Source organism: Anticarsia gemmatalis, chromosome 29, assembly GCF_050436995.1.
Source record: "Anticarsia gemmatalis isolate Benzon Research Colony breed Stoneville strain chromosome 29, ilAntGemm2 primary, whole genome shotgun sequence".
NCBI classification, from domain to species: domain Eukaryota; kingdom Metazoa; phylum Arthropoda; class Insecta; order Lepidoptera; family Erebidae; genus Anticarsia; species Anticarsia gemmatalis.
The window spans coordinates 3,180,917-3,199,203 of NC_134773.1; the positions used below are offsets into that span (position 1 = coordinate 3,180,917).

Genomic DNA, 18,287 nt, shown 5'->3' on the forward strand with positions numbered 1-18,287 from the left:
CAACCTTGGTTTTATTTAAAGACTTTTCGGATGTCCCTTGAATTCAAATCTTAATGGTAGAATCCTGTAGGCGTCAAAACAAAAAAAAATATTTTCCGAAATAAACTAATCATATTTGTTACAATGATATCAACTCCAACCAACTCTGCAACTTGATAATAATAAATAAATAAATAAATTGGACAACTCACACACGGTCATTTGATTCCAAACTAAGCAGAGCTTGTACTAATGTAACTAATTAACATACTTCTTGGTATATTCTTCAAATCTATTATAGATACATTAACAACCAGGCCCAGATACTTGTGCTTATCACACTAATATTTGTCCTAGGTGGGATTGGTACTAACCACTAGAGTTTAACATAAGTTTTATTAGTCACACTTACATAATAATAATTATGTCCTCCTAGCCGATATACGGCTACGGCGGTCAGTTTCATTGAAACTGGCCATCTGTGCAGGACTTTGTTTATAGTGTCCAAGTGTGTGCACAATACACAGGTACACTCTCTATTCCATCACTCTCATAGTTTGGTGGGACGGATAACCGACACGACCAGTGAGAGGTCAGGCGCAGGACCGACGGCTTTACGTGCTCTCCGAGGCACGGAGGTCTTCAACCTCAACTTCCTAACTCCGGGCAATCACTAAGAAATTCTTAACAGAAAATCTCAGAAAAGACTTTTTCACAGGCACACTTACATAGTACCTCTACAAAACGTTACCCAAAAGGTAAATAAAACACACACATTTTAATCATAACAGAATCAGTCTTTGTAATATTACAATACAAGTTTAAAAAAATACAAGCTGTATTTACTCACAAAGAAATATGTTCCAGAAATTTTATCTTCATAAAGTTTATGAACTATCAATATTATTCATTCATAAAGAATATGGTATCAACAGCCTTAAACCTATATTTCTTTATTCATACATACATGTAGTTAAAAGTTAAAATATTAATAAAACCCACTTCCAGTAGTTCGGTTCTCTACTACTATCGACTACCGACAACCGGCTAGCTATCGAGAAATTTTACACGAAAATCTGTTTAGCGCCTTTACTGGGCTACGTAAGAACTATTTGGTAGAACATTTTAATTGTCAAACTCTGACGTCGACAGTACAAACCACGGATTATCTAACACAAGAGGAAAGGGCAAGTCATATTATTTCTATGAAGATGGCTGTCGCCAAACTCAGCTGATGACATTTAACGCACACTGAATTAAGAAAAGGAATAAACGACTATTACAAATTAAAATGAACAACCATATTTAATTGAAATTAGAGTCGTATTATGCACTAATACTGTGTGCTTTATATTGGAGTTGTATCTACATGCTTTTAGTGTCACCTATTGGGTTAGTACTAGGGTATGTATCTAAGCACATACCCACTTTATATGGCAGCGCGTCCACATGCCCCTTCCTCTTGTGTTAGTTATTCCGTGGTACAGACTATACAGAATTATTGAACTACTGGAATTTATTACAATCAAATAACATTTTGACAGTAGTAATTATATAAGCTGTCTCCTTATGTAGCAGACAGGCTATCTGTATCTGGGTCTTATATTAAAAGTAATCAACATGACAATAATAAAATCTCTTATTTGTAAACAATTTAAAATCAACTCAATAAAAGTTGGTGTAGGAATTACACATTTGTCTTCACCAAGTCGCCATTTAAAAAAGCCATGCTAAATAAAAGTATTAAAGGAATCAACATTGAGTCTCCTTTAATGAATCGTATGGTTAGTGGTCAACCTAGTGTCAAAGTTGTTCAAGCCACCTGGAGACCTTTGACATGGCTTAACAACTGTTATCTTAATAGACAACAATCAGACCAAAACAGTAAGAGAAAATTTCACACATTTGCTTACAAAATATATGAAATTCTGAATTGAAATCGACATTATATTTTTACGTAATGATGTATACTTTTGAACAAAATACACAGGTAATTTTCAAATGAATAATGTTCATAATTATCACTATGAAAATAATGAAATTTTGTTCAAAAGTACACATGGAAACAATTTTTATTATAATGCTGAACAATTTTAATGAAAATAAAACAAAATATTCCTCAAATTACTGCAGAAATACCTGCATAATTATTTTGAAATGAAGTTTTAAAACTTATTAAAAATTGATTAATTTCAAAAGTAGGTTGACCACTAACCATATGATGATGCACAGTCAAGATCTTCCTACCATAGTTAAAAGAAGGTTGACATTATAATGTATTTAACTCAGATTAAAATAATCCTACATTTCTCCATACATAATTGTCTTAAATAAAACCTTATCAATTGGTACATATATTATATCAAAAAAATATTAAGAACACTATATTCTTATAGCCTATTTCTCTTTGCATAATCACATATACTTAACAAATAAGTCTTACAAAAGAACTTTAATTAAATGAGATCAAAAATATTAAAAACCTTGAGATCAAATATGTAATACAAGTCTTAGATAAGTGTCAGTTAATTAATAGATCAAATAACAACAAATGTTTGAAAATCTATAATTTTTCCCTTTGATAAGCTAACTATTACTTATCCAGAAGTAATGAAAACAGTATTCAATGTTAAGAAAAACATAATATAAAAAGTACTGTATAATTTTCATTGTCCAAATTGGTGTTGGTTAACTAAACTGATGGATTTTAGAGAGTATTTCAAGTTGCTGTTTTCTGCCTGATAGAGTATCTAAGACTTTTGAGTAAGGCGTAATATTGTACTTATTGTATTCCACATTTAGGCACAGAATTACCAGGATTTTCGATTATGCCTAAACTTTGATCAGGCATAACAATATGATTTAAGAAATTAGGACCATAGTTTGTTATAGTGTTACTTCCAAAAACTTGTGGTTTAGAATAAGCTGGTGAACAGGGTACACAAATATGTTTGTCACTTACTTTTAATTGAGAATTATTTTCGTTACATCCGGTAGTTTTAGCCAAATCTGGTCTCAATTCTGACCTTTTAGGAGCTAAATATGGTTGATGTTTAGACGATTTAAGGTCTTTTTTGGGTCCAAAAGTAGGTCTATTTTGCGAATAATTAGAAGATGAAGGAATGCTGTTTTTTTCAGTTTCTTCAAGCTGTGTTTTAGACTTATTTTGGTCGTAAATACGTATATTTTCGGTAATTTTTGCCAAAGGCAGGTTTATGGGAGTGCATAGCTGACTTTTAGAGCCAAAAGTCGGTCTATTTTGCAAATATGTAGGAGATATAGGTATTGTATTGTTTGTACTTTCTCCAAGCTGTGTGTCAGGCAGATTTTGGTCAGAATTAAGTGTTTTTTCGACCATTTTTGGTAAGGGCAGTTTCATAGGAGTGCAATCACTCGAGTGCGCGGTATAATATGACTTACGCGGGTCTCTCGGATGCAATGGTTTCACATTTGAAACTGTAGGAGAATACAATAAACGAGAATTATAACTGAGAGTTTTTTCAGTATTTTTATATGCTGTTATATCCGCTACTGGCTTTATTTTAACATTCTTAGCTTTTCTACGAGGAGCTATTTTTAATTTTGATTGACTGAAGTCATTTTCGAAAGGTTTATTGAATTCGGCAATTATAGAATCGGTAAGATGTTTATTTGACGTTGGTATATAAGGTAAATCAGTTACCGGAGTGACTGTATCACTGGCTGAATTGTTACTCTCTGAATTTGAATTTACACATGAGTTAGGTTCTAGAAAAGTAGTATTTAAAACCTCCTTGGAGTGCTTTACTTTCTTAGCTGGTGTACAATTGCCAGAATGTTTTTTATTCTTCTTTATTTTAGAAAATGAATCTGTCAAAGACATAGAATCTAAATTCAAATTACTGACAGAAATGTTAGGATTTTCTTTATTGGATACTGGCAGGTTCGGAGCTTCAGTAATTTTATTTGGCAATAAATTCGATTGTGATGCAAAAATGTTTGATTTATCTAAAGTATTGTTTTCAGTCTCAAATAAAGCCTCAATTTTTTTGTTAGTTTTAGAAGAAAATTTCTTATTTTTACTGTTTTTGGCATCAGTCTTATGTGTTATAGAATCTATTTTGGAGCAAACTTTTTGTGTATTTTGCTTTTTAAGCTCAGTATTAGATGTACGAGTGTCAGAAATGTTACGATTTTCCAAATCAATGATAGAAGATTCTAGAATATTAATTTCTTGCAAACAATTTCTTGATTCATTCAAAATATTAGATTCGTCGACAGCAGACATGTTAGACGGAGAAGATGATAACTTATCATTTAGAGAATTAAATTCTGCAATTGTAATGGTTGTACTAGGTACAATATCTCCATTATTCGTACCATCTTTTTCTTTGGATATAAACTTACTATTATTTAAAGCTGAAGAAGTATTCTTGTGCTTCTTTCTTCTACGAGACGGTGTTTGGCTTTTGGGAGTGGAGCTGCGTTCAGAAGTGCTCGGTGTGGACAGCGGTGAGCTTGGAAGTAGTGTAGAACTGCAACAGGGGACTTCTGAAAAATGCCAAGGGTTTATTTCAGTATATGTTAGAAAAGGTGCAACCTTTTAAGATGTGCTGCACTTTAAAGATATTAATTAGGGTCTAAGTCTACTTGTTCCGAGCCATTAATGATGTCTCATTCGAAAAAAAGTATAAAAGAAAAAGTCTTATAAGATTTATAGTAAAACCAAGAAACGATTACTTATTGGTAATTAGATATTTAGGGAAGGTACTGGTTAGGGCTGGCTGTTCGTTTAATGTAATTTGAAACGTAATAGCGTATTTTTTTTCTAAACTTAACTGAAGTTGAGAATTTTTAAATTGATCACTATTACAAGCACTGATTAAGGAATGTATTCAGGAGTGCGAGAGAACTGCGTGAGACTGCAAAAATCACGAAATAAGCATAATAAATCTTACCTTCATTTTGACTAGATTTCGTTTTTTCACCGTTACTTTTACCAATATTGTTGAGTTCACTTTCCGCGATGAATATTTCCATCTCGGCAAGCAGTAATTTCGATCTTGTTACCGCAGTTAATGCCATTAACCGCTCCCGTTTTAATTTAGCCACCAATAAAGCCCATCCTCTCTCGCTATTGTTCAATATCTTGTTTAATTTATCAACTTCTTCCTGCAAACTCGCGATCGAAGTGTCTATTTCTTCAACCCGCCGTTTTTCGGCCTCAGTGAGCATTTTATAGTCCATTAGGACTTCAGCCATTTTGCTATGATAGTATTTAATAAGACTCTAGTAAGAAATTAATATAGAATGGTCTAATAACACATTGTTTTAGAAAGTAGCAAAGTACCGCCAATTCCAATGCAAAAGTTTATATTTTTTTCTTTCAACGTGATTCGGTTTTGTGAATCTAACCACAGATTAAATTATACAAACGTTCAAATGAATGAATTGAAACAGAATAAAAAATAGGTATGGTTTAGGTTTTTTATTATCCGATATGATTTTGACATCAAATATGATTATTAATATACAGTGATCATAGCGAACCAAAATTTTGTTTAATTATTGTGAAAAGCAAAAACCGATTTCAATCGTTATTTTTCTTTTTGACGTAAAATAATAAAATTCAATGATTTGTTTATTGTTACCTACTAGAAAGCTTCAATATTACTTCACACACTAAATGAAAAACGTTAATATCAAAGAACTTTGAATATCGGATATTCTGCCTAATAGATTAGTCAATTTACTCTCTCAATATTTTTAAGTAATCAAACAATAATTGTATTAATGACTAAGACTGAAATAAAAGAACTTGATACACAGAGGTAATAAGATTTATTATTTTTCTATTTTTTTTGTAACGTACTTGAATTCAATTCGAAACTTATAAGACTAGAGTTACACATGGCTTGTAAAATATAATTTTGAAGTTATTCTTTTTCATATATTACTTATATTTTTTATAGATTTGCCAAAGATAATACCAAGTGTACCGGAAGATGTACATACATAACATAGGTATATTTTTAAAATGTACTTATTAACTATTTATAATTGAATACCTACTATGATCTAACACAGTTAAGTATCTACTTGCGTAAAAAATAATAACACAGTAAGCAGAAACATCACACAGAGTTGACAAAAGGCGGAACGAAATAAAATTACAATTAATTTATCTTATGAACTATTTTTTGTGTACCTATTTCAGTTGACAACTATAAAGCCATTAGGCTGTACGTAGGTATTATTCAGCTGCATCCCGTGTGACCGGACTGGAAGCCAACTCCAACATAGTTGAAAGAACGGCTGGGCTGACTATTTATAACTTTGCGTAGTATTCAGCTGCATCCGGTGAGACCGACTCCAACATAGTTGAAAAAAACTGGGCTGAATAATTATTACGTCGCTGTACGTTGTTTTTTTTTTATTATAATAATGTTTTTTTCAATAATGGTGTTTACTGCGTTAAATCGAGACAGCTTTGTATTGTTGGGGAATCATTTTGACGTACATAAGTTGTCGACTGAGACGCACAAAACGCATACTAGGTCTTATTATTTAGTACACTGACAAAGACTCATATTAATATTAAATACTTAACATTATTAATTACGTAGTCTATGCTTTAAAATTTTATGAGGTAAATAATAAATGCAACGCAAATTCAAAATCGCGCCACCAATGTCTTATTTTATAACAATGAAATATTGATCAGATTCAGAAGCAGACACAAATTAGTTTTGCTGCTAAATTCTTATAACTATTGATTCTTAATTCCTTTTAATTTGTTGTAATTAACGACAAATACTTTACTTAAAATGACTTAAACCTTGACTAGAAAATGAATGAACTAGAATTAAAAAATCACTTTCATTGTAGGTACATGTGGCTCCTCTACCGGAAAAAAACGTAATCCATTTGTAAAAAAGATTAAATATAAAAAAAAAACTTTAAAATTATGACATTTACAGCCATAGAGTAAAATATGAGAACCAAATATATAAATAAATAAGTACAATAATAACAAGAAACGCTGTAGCGTGTCGAGGCAAGGTAAAAATAACATTAGATTTTGGGCGAAAGCAGCAATATATTGCTGAGCTATTAATTTGATGTACGCAAGTTGACATATGAGATACACAATATGCATACTAGTTCTTATGATTTAGTACACTGACAAAGACGCATATTTTTATAATTTACTTAATTAACACTAGATATCAATGTAACTTAAACTATTAGAATATTAATTAAATTGCTAATAAAATGCAACACTAAAGTCCAGTTTCACCATTTCAAAACATCTATCAAATGGAATTTTGACACATGAATTAGGTAAAAATGTTAAACTGGTCTAAAGCGTCGCTAATAAAATTGTAGATGGCGTAATCTATTACATTTAAGTTTATAATTACTAAATTTTGTAATAATGAATGGATGACACAAATCAGTTTTGGCATTAAATAACTAACATCTTAAATCCTCTAAATTTGTTTTACCATTAGACAAAATTACTTACTTACTATGACTTAATAATAAAATATAGATGCCAAACAACTTGAACAATTTCGCTACATCATAATGAACGATTTTTAGGTCCGCTTGGAAATAATAGCAGGGTGCGTTGAGGTCTATTGCGCTTCGATCACTCGATTGTTTAGAACAGTCAACCGAGAGTCCTCTGCACTGTGTCTACGTTCAGTTTGCTAAAACCTACTTGTGTTCATGTTGTTTGACGACACATATGTATACTGACATATATTATGATATAACTAATATTTCTATCGGAAGAAAATCTTAACTATAATCCACATTGTAAGAAAACTCATAAAATAGAGTATACGAAGGTAGAAATCTTTAAAATTATGACATTGGTTTACAGCCAATTAGACGGATATAAAATAAATTAATGTATAGGACATTTTATTAAAATAAAACCTATAATACTAGCTTATAATGGTGGCTTTGCCCACTTATTTTTAACCTAACCTATGTCCTTTCCCGTATCATTTACCCTGCCAATTTGTAGTTTAGCAGTTATGACAACGAGAAGGACATTTTTACTTTTTAAAAGAGGTTTCATACTTACTACATACGTTTTGATTTCTCAAATACGCGTGGACCGATTTTCAAAAACCTTTTTTTTTTATACATAATACATTATGTTTTTATATAATGCCTTTTTCTCATACGAGTAGACGGAGACCAAAGAATATGTTTTACTTTTTTTATTATTAAATCGATATGTATTTTCAAGGAGGAGGGTTGATATTTAGGCGGCCAGTAGTAAAAACATCAGCAAAATCAATTGACAGCATGTTTTTGAAAAAGAAAACTTGTTGTCATCCACATAAACTCTTTAAAATATAGCTTGATTAAAATGACAGTTCTAAGCAAAACAGAGCACACAACTTTGTAGTGACGTCTAACGAGTATTACAAATTGAAACACGAAAAATCTGTCTTGTTCTTTCATTATAACTATTTTTTAAATACAGATCCTCAATTAGAAATCAGAATAATTCAATACAATCAGCCTTTAAACTAAAAATCAGTACTATTTTCTTTAGTCTTAAAAATAAACCTAATAATTTTCAACCTCTCTACAAGGCTACGTCATGTTGCAAAAATTTTAGTGAGGAGACACAATAGATAAGAGTAAATCATCTGATTAATCGTTAATCGCGAAGTACACTTTGATACTATTCGTGACCAAGAATTAATAATTAATCTCCAAGATTGTTCCAGCGATTCTGATGATAGCGATGAGGATGATACTGATTTAGGATGCGCACTATTAACTGCGCATCCTATATTACTATCATCTTCATCCCTATCATCAGAATTGCACCATTAACTGAATAAATTAATCTTATTTAACTTTAATTTCATTGTTTTATTTAATTGATCGTAACTAATACTAAACTAGGAGAGGTCTCCGTGCAGTGTTAAAAGTAGGGCTGGTCGTCCTATACAAATTTGCTTAAACAATAAGATTCACAACAACAATTCGTAAAAAGCTAATTCAAAAATAATTGAATCGAATATAATTATTTTAGATTCGATTTTTTCGCTATCGATTTTGATCAATACTTCTACAACCCTAGTCAAAACAGTTTGACATCTGTCATTCTAATCAAGCTATATTTTAAAGACTATAATGTGGGATAATGACAAGACATTTACACCTTTACACACACATTCTATCACACGTTCTTAGGAGCGTACAGGATTACGCGCGGGAAAGCAGCGCGCTCTTCGAGAGCGATTTTCTTCGCGGGCTTCACAGATGAGCGCGGCGCGTGGTCTTTCCTTTCCCCTAACACGCGCGCTCTTTCACACGCGATTGTTGTTTTTATGCGCGATAGTGAGTCTGTATAGGTGGCTATTATATGAATATATTTTAACCCTCAGTTTTTGTGTACCAAGGTCCTCGACATGCTCTAAGGCTGTTTTGATTACCTTGCAGCGCCATATCGAGTTTGGCTTTTGAAAAGTAATAAGTACAATTTGGGCTCACCTCGCTATTCATCATATTAGTATTAGCCTGACCGCCGTCTGCTGTATTTTGTGCTACAGGCAGCAGTAAAACAGTTTGTGGAGTAAATTTAACCGTCTGCGTAGCCATAGAATAGGCGGGTTTCATTTGATCAGTAATTAAAACATTAGAATTGGGACAAACGAAATTTATATTTTGTGTCACGTTAATATTTTGTTTTGGCATATTTTGTTGGACTACTGGCATGCTTATACCGGCTACGTCAGACATACGTTGGCCGACCGGCATGTTTTCATTGACTACGTTCAAATTGTTATTTAAAATATATGTGTTTTGTTGAGGCATAGACGTAGTCTGGTTGATAGAATTGATGGTATTATCTCTTAAAATATAAGATGTGTTTTGTTGAATATTTTGATTGCTCGGGCAGTATGATGTACTTTGAACAGTATTCAGGGTAATACCTTGATTTTTTTGGGTAAATGTTTGTGTGTTAAGATTTTCTTTCTGATTTAAAATTTTGTATGGTTCAGCGACTTTATAAATGTTAGATTTATAGAAAATAAGGCTGTTATTTTGATCATTTGCGTCAGAAATGAACGTATTATTCTGTTGTGGCGCTACTGCGATCGTATTTGGTAGGTTTTGTTGAATCATAACATTATTATTAGGGCCAATCGGCTTTTCAACGGCATTTATTGGTTTTGGTATAGATGGACCGTTTTCTTGAGCGGTTTCAGGGATAATTTTTAGGCAAATCGGTAGGCTTTTTTGAGCCACATTGAGCCTATTACCAGTTTGATTTGCCCCGTCTATATTATCAGGATACGTTATGAAGTATAACATTTTATCCTTTTGGTTGCCGGAATCAACTTTATTGGCATGCGGCATGTTTGTCTGACTAGTATTTGGGTCAAACGGCATGTTTGTATCACCAATTACAGGGTTAGTACAAACTGGATTATTTTCTTGCACAGCAGGGTCAGGTTTTGGATAAAATAGTATAGTTGGTTGGGCAACTACGGAATTACTTTTTTGACCAAACGGCATGTTAGTTCGCAGATATAGTGTGGGTTTAGAGCAATCTGATCTATTCTGTTGGGGCCCATCGGGATCCGTTTTTAAGCCAAACGGCATACTTTGTTGAGTTCCATCAACTCCGACTTGTGGGGCAACCGGCATACTTGGTTGAGCTACGCTAAGATTAGCTGTCGGGAAAACTGGCACACTTGCATCATTGGAAATGACTTGAGGGCCATTTGGCTTATTTACATGGGCTAAGTAGACCACAGGTTTAGAGCTATTTAAGCTGTTTTGCTGCGGCCCGTCGGGGTCAGTTTTCGGGCTCAACATCATGTTTGAGTGAGTTGCATCAAGACTAGGGTTTTGGAAAACTGGCATACTCGCCTGGGCTTGAGAACATCCTGGCATATTTAATTGTTCTTCAACCAGATCATCGTTTAGAAGCGGCATGCTTGGTAGAACTGAATTAGAAGTAAGTTGAGCATAAAGTAGACTATTTTCTTGAATTTTATCATAATTTACTTTTGGGAAACCTTGCTTATTTTGAGGTGGTACTGCTTGGTTAATTTCTGGGCCAACTGGTGTCTGATTTTGAGCAATATCAGCACTAGTTATAGGGTAATTTGGTTTGTTATTTTGGGCAACATCAATATTAGTTTTCTGGTGACCTGGCATATTTGTCTGAGCTAAGTGAATTATTGATTTAGTTCGTCCGTTTCGTTCTGTGCCGTGGTGATTACAATTAGGGTAAACTTGCACGCCTGGTTTGGTGAAGCTATGCTCTATCGTAATGGACTCAGTAAGAATCGGTTTGGTATCGAGATTATCTTTTGGATAAAACAGTACACTCGGTTGAGTCCCAGGTCTAGAATAATCATGGTTATTTTGTTGGGCAACAGCAAAATCATTTTCTGAACCAAATGGAGTGCTTGTTGGGACATTATTGTGAGATGGTGAGCATATGGTCATGATGGCCTCAGTAAGAATAGATTCAGAACCAACTGGTTGACTTTGCTGAGCTATATCAAGATTATTTTTTGGGTAAAAGAGCACACTCGGTTGGGTTGCACGAATAATAGGTTTAGAGTATTCTGGCCCATTTTGTTGGATTAAGACGGAATCATTTTGAGGGTCACATTTCATGCCTGTTGGGATATTATTATTACCCGGCGAGCACATAGTCATGATAGCTTCATTATGAATAGGCTCTGAGCCAACCGGCATATTTTGTGCACCTATATCAAGATCATTTTTAGTGACAAATGGCACGTACTTTTGAGCCACCTCAGGATTCGTTTTTGAGCAATTTGGCACACTTGCTTCACTAGCAGTTGTTTGGGCAAAGACGGGATTGTCTTTTGGGAAAAATAGCACACTTGGTTGGGCTACTTGGGTAGTAGAGTTATCACATTCTGGCATATTTTGTTGGTTGCCTGGATAATTTTGTGTACCAAATGGCATGTTGGCTTGGCCTACTGGCTGACGAAGAGCTGGTGAGCATATCGTCATAATCGCTTCAGTAAGAATAGACTCAGAGCGAACTTTAGGATTAATATTCGAACCGGACGGCATGTCAATTGAGGCAACATCAGGGATAGCCTGTGAGCAATTTGGCATACTTGCATCACTAAGAATATTTTCTGAGCAAGCTGGCATATTTTGTTGAGATATATTATTATTAGCGTTTGGAGCAAGTGCAATGTTCTTTTGGGTATCCGCGGAATTATCTTTTGGATAAAACAACACGCTTGCATTGGCGACGCGAATACGAGGAGAAGAGTAATCCACAGTTTGTTCGGGTAAGTCGGGGTCAGATTTTGGAGATAATGGCATTGGCTCATCTTCATCAATATAAGTGTTTGAAGGTAAAGTCTGAGCACTTGTATTCGAACAATTTTCAGTGGAAATTGGTTTGTTAATTTGGGCTTTAGGTTTTTCGGAGCTTGTGGACGTGTTTTGCTGTTTATCATTATTTATTTTAGGATTTGACGTGCCATTTTCTTTAATGACATTTGAGTTATTTTCAAAGTATTGTGGCTCTACTTGTATGCCTACATCGTATGTTACTCTGGAAGTGAATTGTATTTTCGGCCGAGCTATACTTTGATTAGATCTCAAGACTGAGGTGCCTTGCGTAGATGCATCGTTTGTGAAAACATGCTCGCGCACTACGCGACTAGCTTCAGAACAAAACCTTTTACTTTTGTGACCAAAATCTTGATCAGGTTTGACGCCAATTATGACATTTTTCTGAGTTGCACTGATTTCTGATCTTATAGTTATTGGTGAATTTCGTTTCGCTAAACCGACTTTAGAAATTTGCTTATTTTGTTCGGCTATCTCAAAGTCATCTTCAGAACGAGATCGTTTTGCCGGAGGGCCTACAGGAGAAGAAGATTTTAACACAGATTTTGCTTTATCTGTTGCTAAATCTCCATTACTTTTAGAGAATTCTCGTTTGTTTTGAGCTGTTATATCATTATTTTGGTTATTTTCATCATTTTTAGCGTTCGAACCAAATCTAGTATTTTGTTGGCTATCCGTATCAGTTTTCCGTTCTAATGGCATAGCTATTTGACCAACAACAAGGTTATCTTTAGGGCCAACTGGCTTACTTGCATCGTCAATAGACTTGGAAGGTTTTAGCAGGCTCGTTTGCGTATTATCAGAATTATTTTTTGGATAAAAAAGCACGCTTGGTTTAACTACACGAATAAGAGGCTTACTAACTGGCTTCTCTTGACCATCGTCATTTGGGCCAACTGGCATACTTGTTTCAGCTACATTCAGATTAGATTTAGAGCAAGATGAATTATTTTGCTGGGCTGCAAGATTAGGTTTTTTACGATATAACAAGCTGGATTTGGCCACTATTGTGGGTGTAGAGCTGGGTTGTTCATTTTCTTGAACTTTAGGATTAGCAATTGAGCCAGGTGGCATAACTTTTTGGGCTTCAGGACTAGACTCAGTACTAGCTGGCTTACTTTGTGCACCAGAATTAGTTGGTGAGTTAAGTAAGACGCTCGGTTGAACAATTGCAGGTTGAGAAGTCACTGGCATACTTTCTTCGGCATTATTTGGATCAGCGTTTGAGCCGAGTGGCATGTTTTGCTCTCCTTCGAGATTAGATTTAGAGCAACCCGGAGTATTTTGTTCCGGTTTATTAGAATCTGATTTTGACTTATTTGCCAATGTACGTTTAGCTACATTATCGGGAGGTTTGGGGCAAATTTGGTCGCTTTGTTGGCCTTCAATATTAGGTTTTAACAAAGATTGTTCAACAGGATTAGCTCCTGAACAAGAAGGCGTGCTAGTTCGGGCGTCGGAACTGGATTTAGATCTTGCCCGAGTATTATATTGGCTTTTCCCATTGTTAATTTTAGGGCCAAGAGGCGCGTTTGGGCGGACAGCACGAGTTCTAGACCTAAGACGATCTTTTATACTGCCAGAACGGGAATGTGGCCGCGGCGGCATGATTTTCTTTGCTACATTCGCATTCTGTTTACAAACAGGTTTAACTTTAGGACGACCTGGCATCCTCGCTTTGCTTTCACCAATGTTTTGCTTACAAGCTGTTTTATTTTGGTCAGGGAGATCAGGCTTGGTTTTAGAAGAGTACGGTAAAGTACGTTGGGCTATTTCTAACGTGGTTTTTGAGGCAGATGAGGTATTTATTTGAGCCACTTCTACTTTAGATTTTTCGTTCGTTTGTTTGTTTTCAGGTAATTTGGGATTAATCTTTGGGCCAACGAGGCTCTTTTTCTGGGCTACGTTTTGAACAATTTTGGAGTTCAACGGCCTGCTATTTTTGAGAATATTAGTTTTAACTTTAGATATAATAACTGGTACGCTTTGGCCTTTATTATTGTTACCAGTTTTCGGGATAACTTTCTTACTTGGTCCTGCTTCAGAATTAGTATTTGGCTTGTACGTATTATTTTCTGTCGCGTCTTTAGCAGCTTTTTGGGCGACAAAGCTACTTTCTTGGGCATTATCAGGACTTACATTTGATACTGAAGAACCATTATTTTGGACCACATCATTGTTATTAGGTTTCGGCCCAACAAAACTGCTTTGTGGACCAACATCGATATCAGCATTTGGAACAAAACTACTCTCATTTTCGGTCAAATCAATGAAATTATCTTTTGGGTCACCAAAGCTATTTTGTTGGGTCACACCGAGATTTGGGTTTGGAACAATAGTACCATTATTTTGGATGACACTGAGGCCTGTATTTGGATCAACAATACTATTATTTTGGATCACATTAACATTATTAGCTTTGGGTCCAACCAAGCCGCTTTGTTGAGCACTAAGATTAGCATTAGTAATAACAGTATTATTATTTTGGCCCACATCAATGGTCTTAACTTTTGGGCCAACAATACAACTATGTTGGACCACAGTAACAATACAATCAGGGAGAGATGTATCATAATATTGGTCCATATCACCGTCATTAACTTCTGGGCCAACAAAGCCAATTTGTTGGGCATCACCAAGGTCGTCATTTGGAACAAAAGTATCATTATCGTCGGTCAAATCAATGATATTATCATTTGGATCTACAAAGCTGCTTTGTTGACCAACACTAAGACTAGCATTTACGTTAGACGGGCCATTATTTTGGGCCAGCTCAACAGTATTAGCTCTCGGCCCACCAAAACCATTTTGTTGGGCCACACCAACATTAGCATTTAAGTTAGACGGGCCATTATTTTGGGCCACTTCAACAGTATTAGCTTTTGGCCCACCAAAACCATTTTGTTGGGCCACACCAAGATCAGCATTTGGGACAATCTGTTCATCACTTTGGCCAGCATTTTCCGAAACAATTTGATTTCGAGATGAAATTACAGATTCAGAATTACCACTAGGATTGTTAACAAATAACATACCCCCGGAGTTTGATGAAGTGTTGACACGGCTGTCGATTCGCACCAAATTCTCCACTCCTATTGGCTGATCTTCAATTGTAGTAGTTCTTTTCTGAGTGTTAGTGCAGTTCAGAATACTTGCTGACAATGTGATGATTGGGTCTGGAATCTCTGGAGGTAATCGTGTGTGAGTGGGTTTCTTCGGAGGTGTAACTGTTGAAATTTCATTTCCAGTACTTGAAGCCCTAGGATTTTCCTCCACTGCTGTTGGATTTACTTCCGATCTAGTTTGGACTGCATGCTGAGCCAAGTCTGACGTATCAGTTGAGTTCGAAGCAGATCTCTTCGCCTTCTTATACCTCATATACCACCATTTCCTCCTCAATTTTTTATGATTTTTCGAACATCTTACAATTTTAATTTTATTACAAGCCGGGCTGCATTTGGCAGGCGAAGGTGGGAAGTCGGTTTGAGTGCTTTTGTCCACAGAGTTGTTTACAGTGGGAACGGGGCTCTTTCCTGTGAGGAATACAAGTCCGAAAAAGCTGACTCTTTCGATCAACGATTCTAGAAACGGCCAGTTAATGCCTAAGGCTTTAGCTGCTTGTCTTTGAACTTCTAGTTTATGCTCTCGCCCAGTTAAGTTGCGATATTCGGCCTCTTTAGAGAAATATTTGTAAACATTGTAGGCTAATTTGAGTATGCGCCGGTCCATGTATCTTTTTGGTAACGGCATTTTGCTGTAAAAGATTTAATGGAGTGATATAGAGATAAATATGATAACTATATTTGTGGCTCACTGCTATATATAAAGCTCTCAGCATGAGAGAAGGATACTATGTTTATCACGTATCGACTATACTTGCTCATTCCCGAAATAAAAGAAAAATAAAATTGTTTTTCTTTTAAAAATACTTATCCTCTTATTCATAAAAATATATGAAGTTATGAAAGGCTTATAAAGAGTTTTGTTTCTTTCACTCCTTAGCGAAATGAAAAGGAGAAAACATTATACTAGTTTTTTAACTAAAATAGGTTTATAGTGTGTTTATGAATAAGAGGGTTAGAATTAATCATCATAATTCGAATAAATCGTGCCTGTCACGACTCTCTACTAATTAGACGAACTATATCAATGCTTTTGGCTTGATTACATTGTCATTATTAAATGAATTTGGTCAAGTTACACTGATTTACAAGGGGAATCATACGCCCACTTGACAATTTTAAAGTAATATTCGCAATGCTATGACAGTGAACTTAGTAATAAGTAAATATTAGGTCGGGGAAAAAGTATTTTCGCATTATAGTATGTATGAACTTGTAATAAAATCTTTTCTCTACCCAGCAAAGCTCGATATTTGGGTACCTCACGAGCTCACTGAAAGAACCCTAATGAACCGTGTACTCATTTGTGATTCTTGAAGCCAAAGAGATATTATTAGAAGTTCATACATACTATAATGCGAAAAGACTTTTTCCCCGTCTTTTTCAAATTTTAAGCACAATTTATTTGTATCTGTAAATAGCTACAAGTCGCAACGCAGCTAAAGAGAAATAATTACGAGAAACGCAGACAAGGAGTGCAGGTGACGGAACGAAAAGAAGTCGCGTCAACATTATGTCTGGACCAACCAGTTTCTTTTGTAAAGATATTCATATTCATTTTTACCCCTTCTAAAATATACACTTAGCATATAAAGAGCATGAGCTACATGACTATAAAGTCAAAAACCTACTTTGTTTGAACGCGCTGATCTTGGGAACTACTAGTTCGAATAGAAAAATCATTTTTATGTGAGATAGTTATATAATTATAAAGTTAATATTTATTGAGAAATACTACATCCATAACATCTAGCTATAAATACCTAATAGGAGTCAAGCAGCAAAACAAAACGTGAAAACAGGAATACTAAAAACTACGCTGACGAAGTCTTCCGCTAATTTTGTACCTATAGATCGCAAACGAATAAAAAACGAAACTGAAATCGATATAATCCGAATAGGTACATACATAATTTCAATTCGCATTAATACTTATTAGAAATAATTAAATCTCGCTTCAAACTTGTATATCTGAAAGTATTATCAAGCATTACAAATGAATACACGAGTAAGGAAGTAGCGACGCCGCGCGCCCTTTCGCTCCGTCACCCCTTACACGGCGAGCACCATATGTCTAGCCAAAACTTAGGTTTAAAAAACAAACACTGGCTTACCACAAATTTCCGGCGTCGTTAAAACTCTTTGGTGTCAAATTTCATTCGTTCATTCGTTCATTGAGGTAATTTAAACACAGTCAAGCGACAAAATTTTTATTTTGTGCTCCATCCAATGTCGTCGAAAATTAAAACCAAGTTATCTTGTAAAACTTCCACTACCGCCACCGAACTAACATTGAGAAACTTTTCAAGTTCACTATTCGGCACTCGAAGTCGTTTTTCTTACATTTGCATATATATTTGAATAAATTTATTACATGCAGTTCGATAATTGCAGCCATTTCCCGATATCACAGTGCACTCTCGCTTCCTCTCGCTCTAATGAGAGAGAGGTCGGATGATGACGTCACGGGCAGACGTGGAGGGCGGGCGGATTTGATGAATCAGCAGATAGTGTGTGACGTGGGAGCCATGTGAACCCCGCTTTATGGAACCTTTATATTCCATAGAGAAACTAACTCTATATTAACATTATTTTCAATTTTATTATAAGATAGGTACCTAATTCTAATTATGATGAGTTTTTAAACAAATATAATTCGTTTTTTATTTTACTTGTAAAATTTTCTAAATGTTTCATAGATAACACAAATAATCTATGTTAATTTAAGTTTTCTAGATTCGTAGTCTATGGTTCGTCTGCCTAACTCTATAGCCTAAAGTTTGAATTTTTAATATAACGCCATCTATGGAG

At 34.9% G+C, this 18,287-nt stretch overlaps 2 protein-coding genes across 2 annotated transcripts; both read right to left on the bottom strand.

The window, feature by feature from the left end:
• Nucleotides 1-761: 761 nt before the first annotated feature.
• Nucleotides 762-5,358, bottom strand: LOC142985321 (uncharacterized). Its single transcript, XM_076133424.1, has 2 exons — nt 4,917-5,358; nt 762-4,509 (listed from the first exon to the last, which is right to left on the bottom strand). Exons 1-2 carry the CDS (start codon nt 5,218-5,220, stop codon nt 2,762-2,764), a joined length of 2,052 nt encoding a protein of 683 aa, XP_075989539.1. The 5' UTR covers nt 5,221-5,358; the 3' UTR covers nt 762-2,761.
• Nucleotides 5,359-5,780: 422 nt separating this feature from the next.
• Nucleotides 5,781-17,881, bottom strand: LOC142985304 (uncharacterized). The gene is made up of 2 exons (XM_076133397.1): nt 17,591-17,881; nt 5,781-16,108 (listed from the first exon to the last, which is right to left on the bottom strand). Exon 2 carries the CDS (start codon nt 16,102-16,104, stop codon nt 9,370-9,372), a length of 6,735 nt encoding a protein of 2,244 aa, XP_075989512.1. The 5' UTR covers nt 16,105-16,108; nt 17,591-17,881; the 3' UTR covers nt 5,781-9,369.
• Between the last annotated feature and the right edge of the window lie 406 nt (nt 17,882-18,287).

What these genes read in the sequence shown, in the direction of transcription:
- LOC142985304 (XM_076133397.1), bottom strand. Translation starts at nt 16,104, where the DNA reads ATGCCGTTACCAAAAAGATACATGGACCGGCGCATACTCAAATTAGCC.
- LOC142985321 (XM_076133424.1), bottom strand. Translation starts at nt 5,220, where the DNA reads ATGGCTGAAGTCCTAATGGACTATAAAATGCTCACTGAGGCCGAAAAA. An exon ending in GAAATCTAGTCAAAATGAAG is followed by an intron (nt 4,510 to 4,916) that starts GTAAGATTTATT and finishes GGCATTTTTCAG; the next exon opens with AAGTCCCCTGTTGCAGTTCT.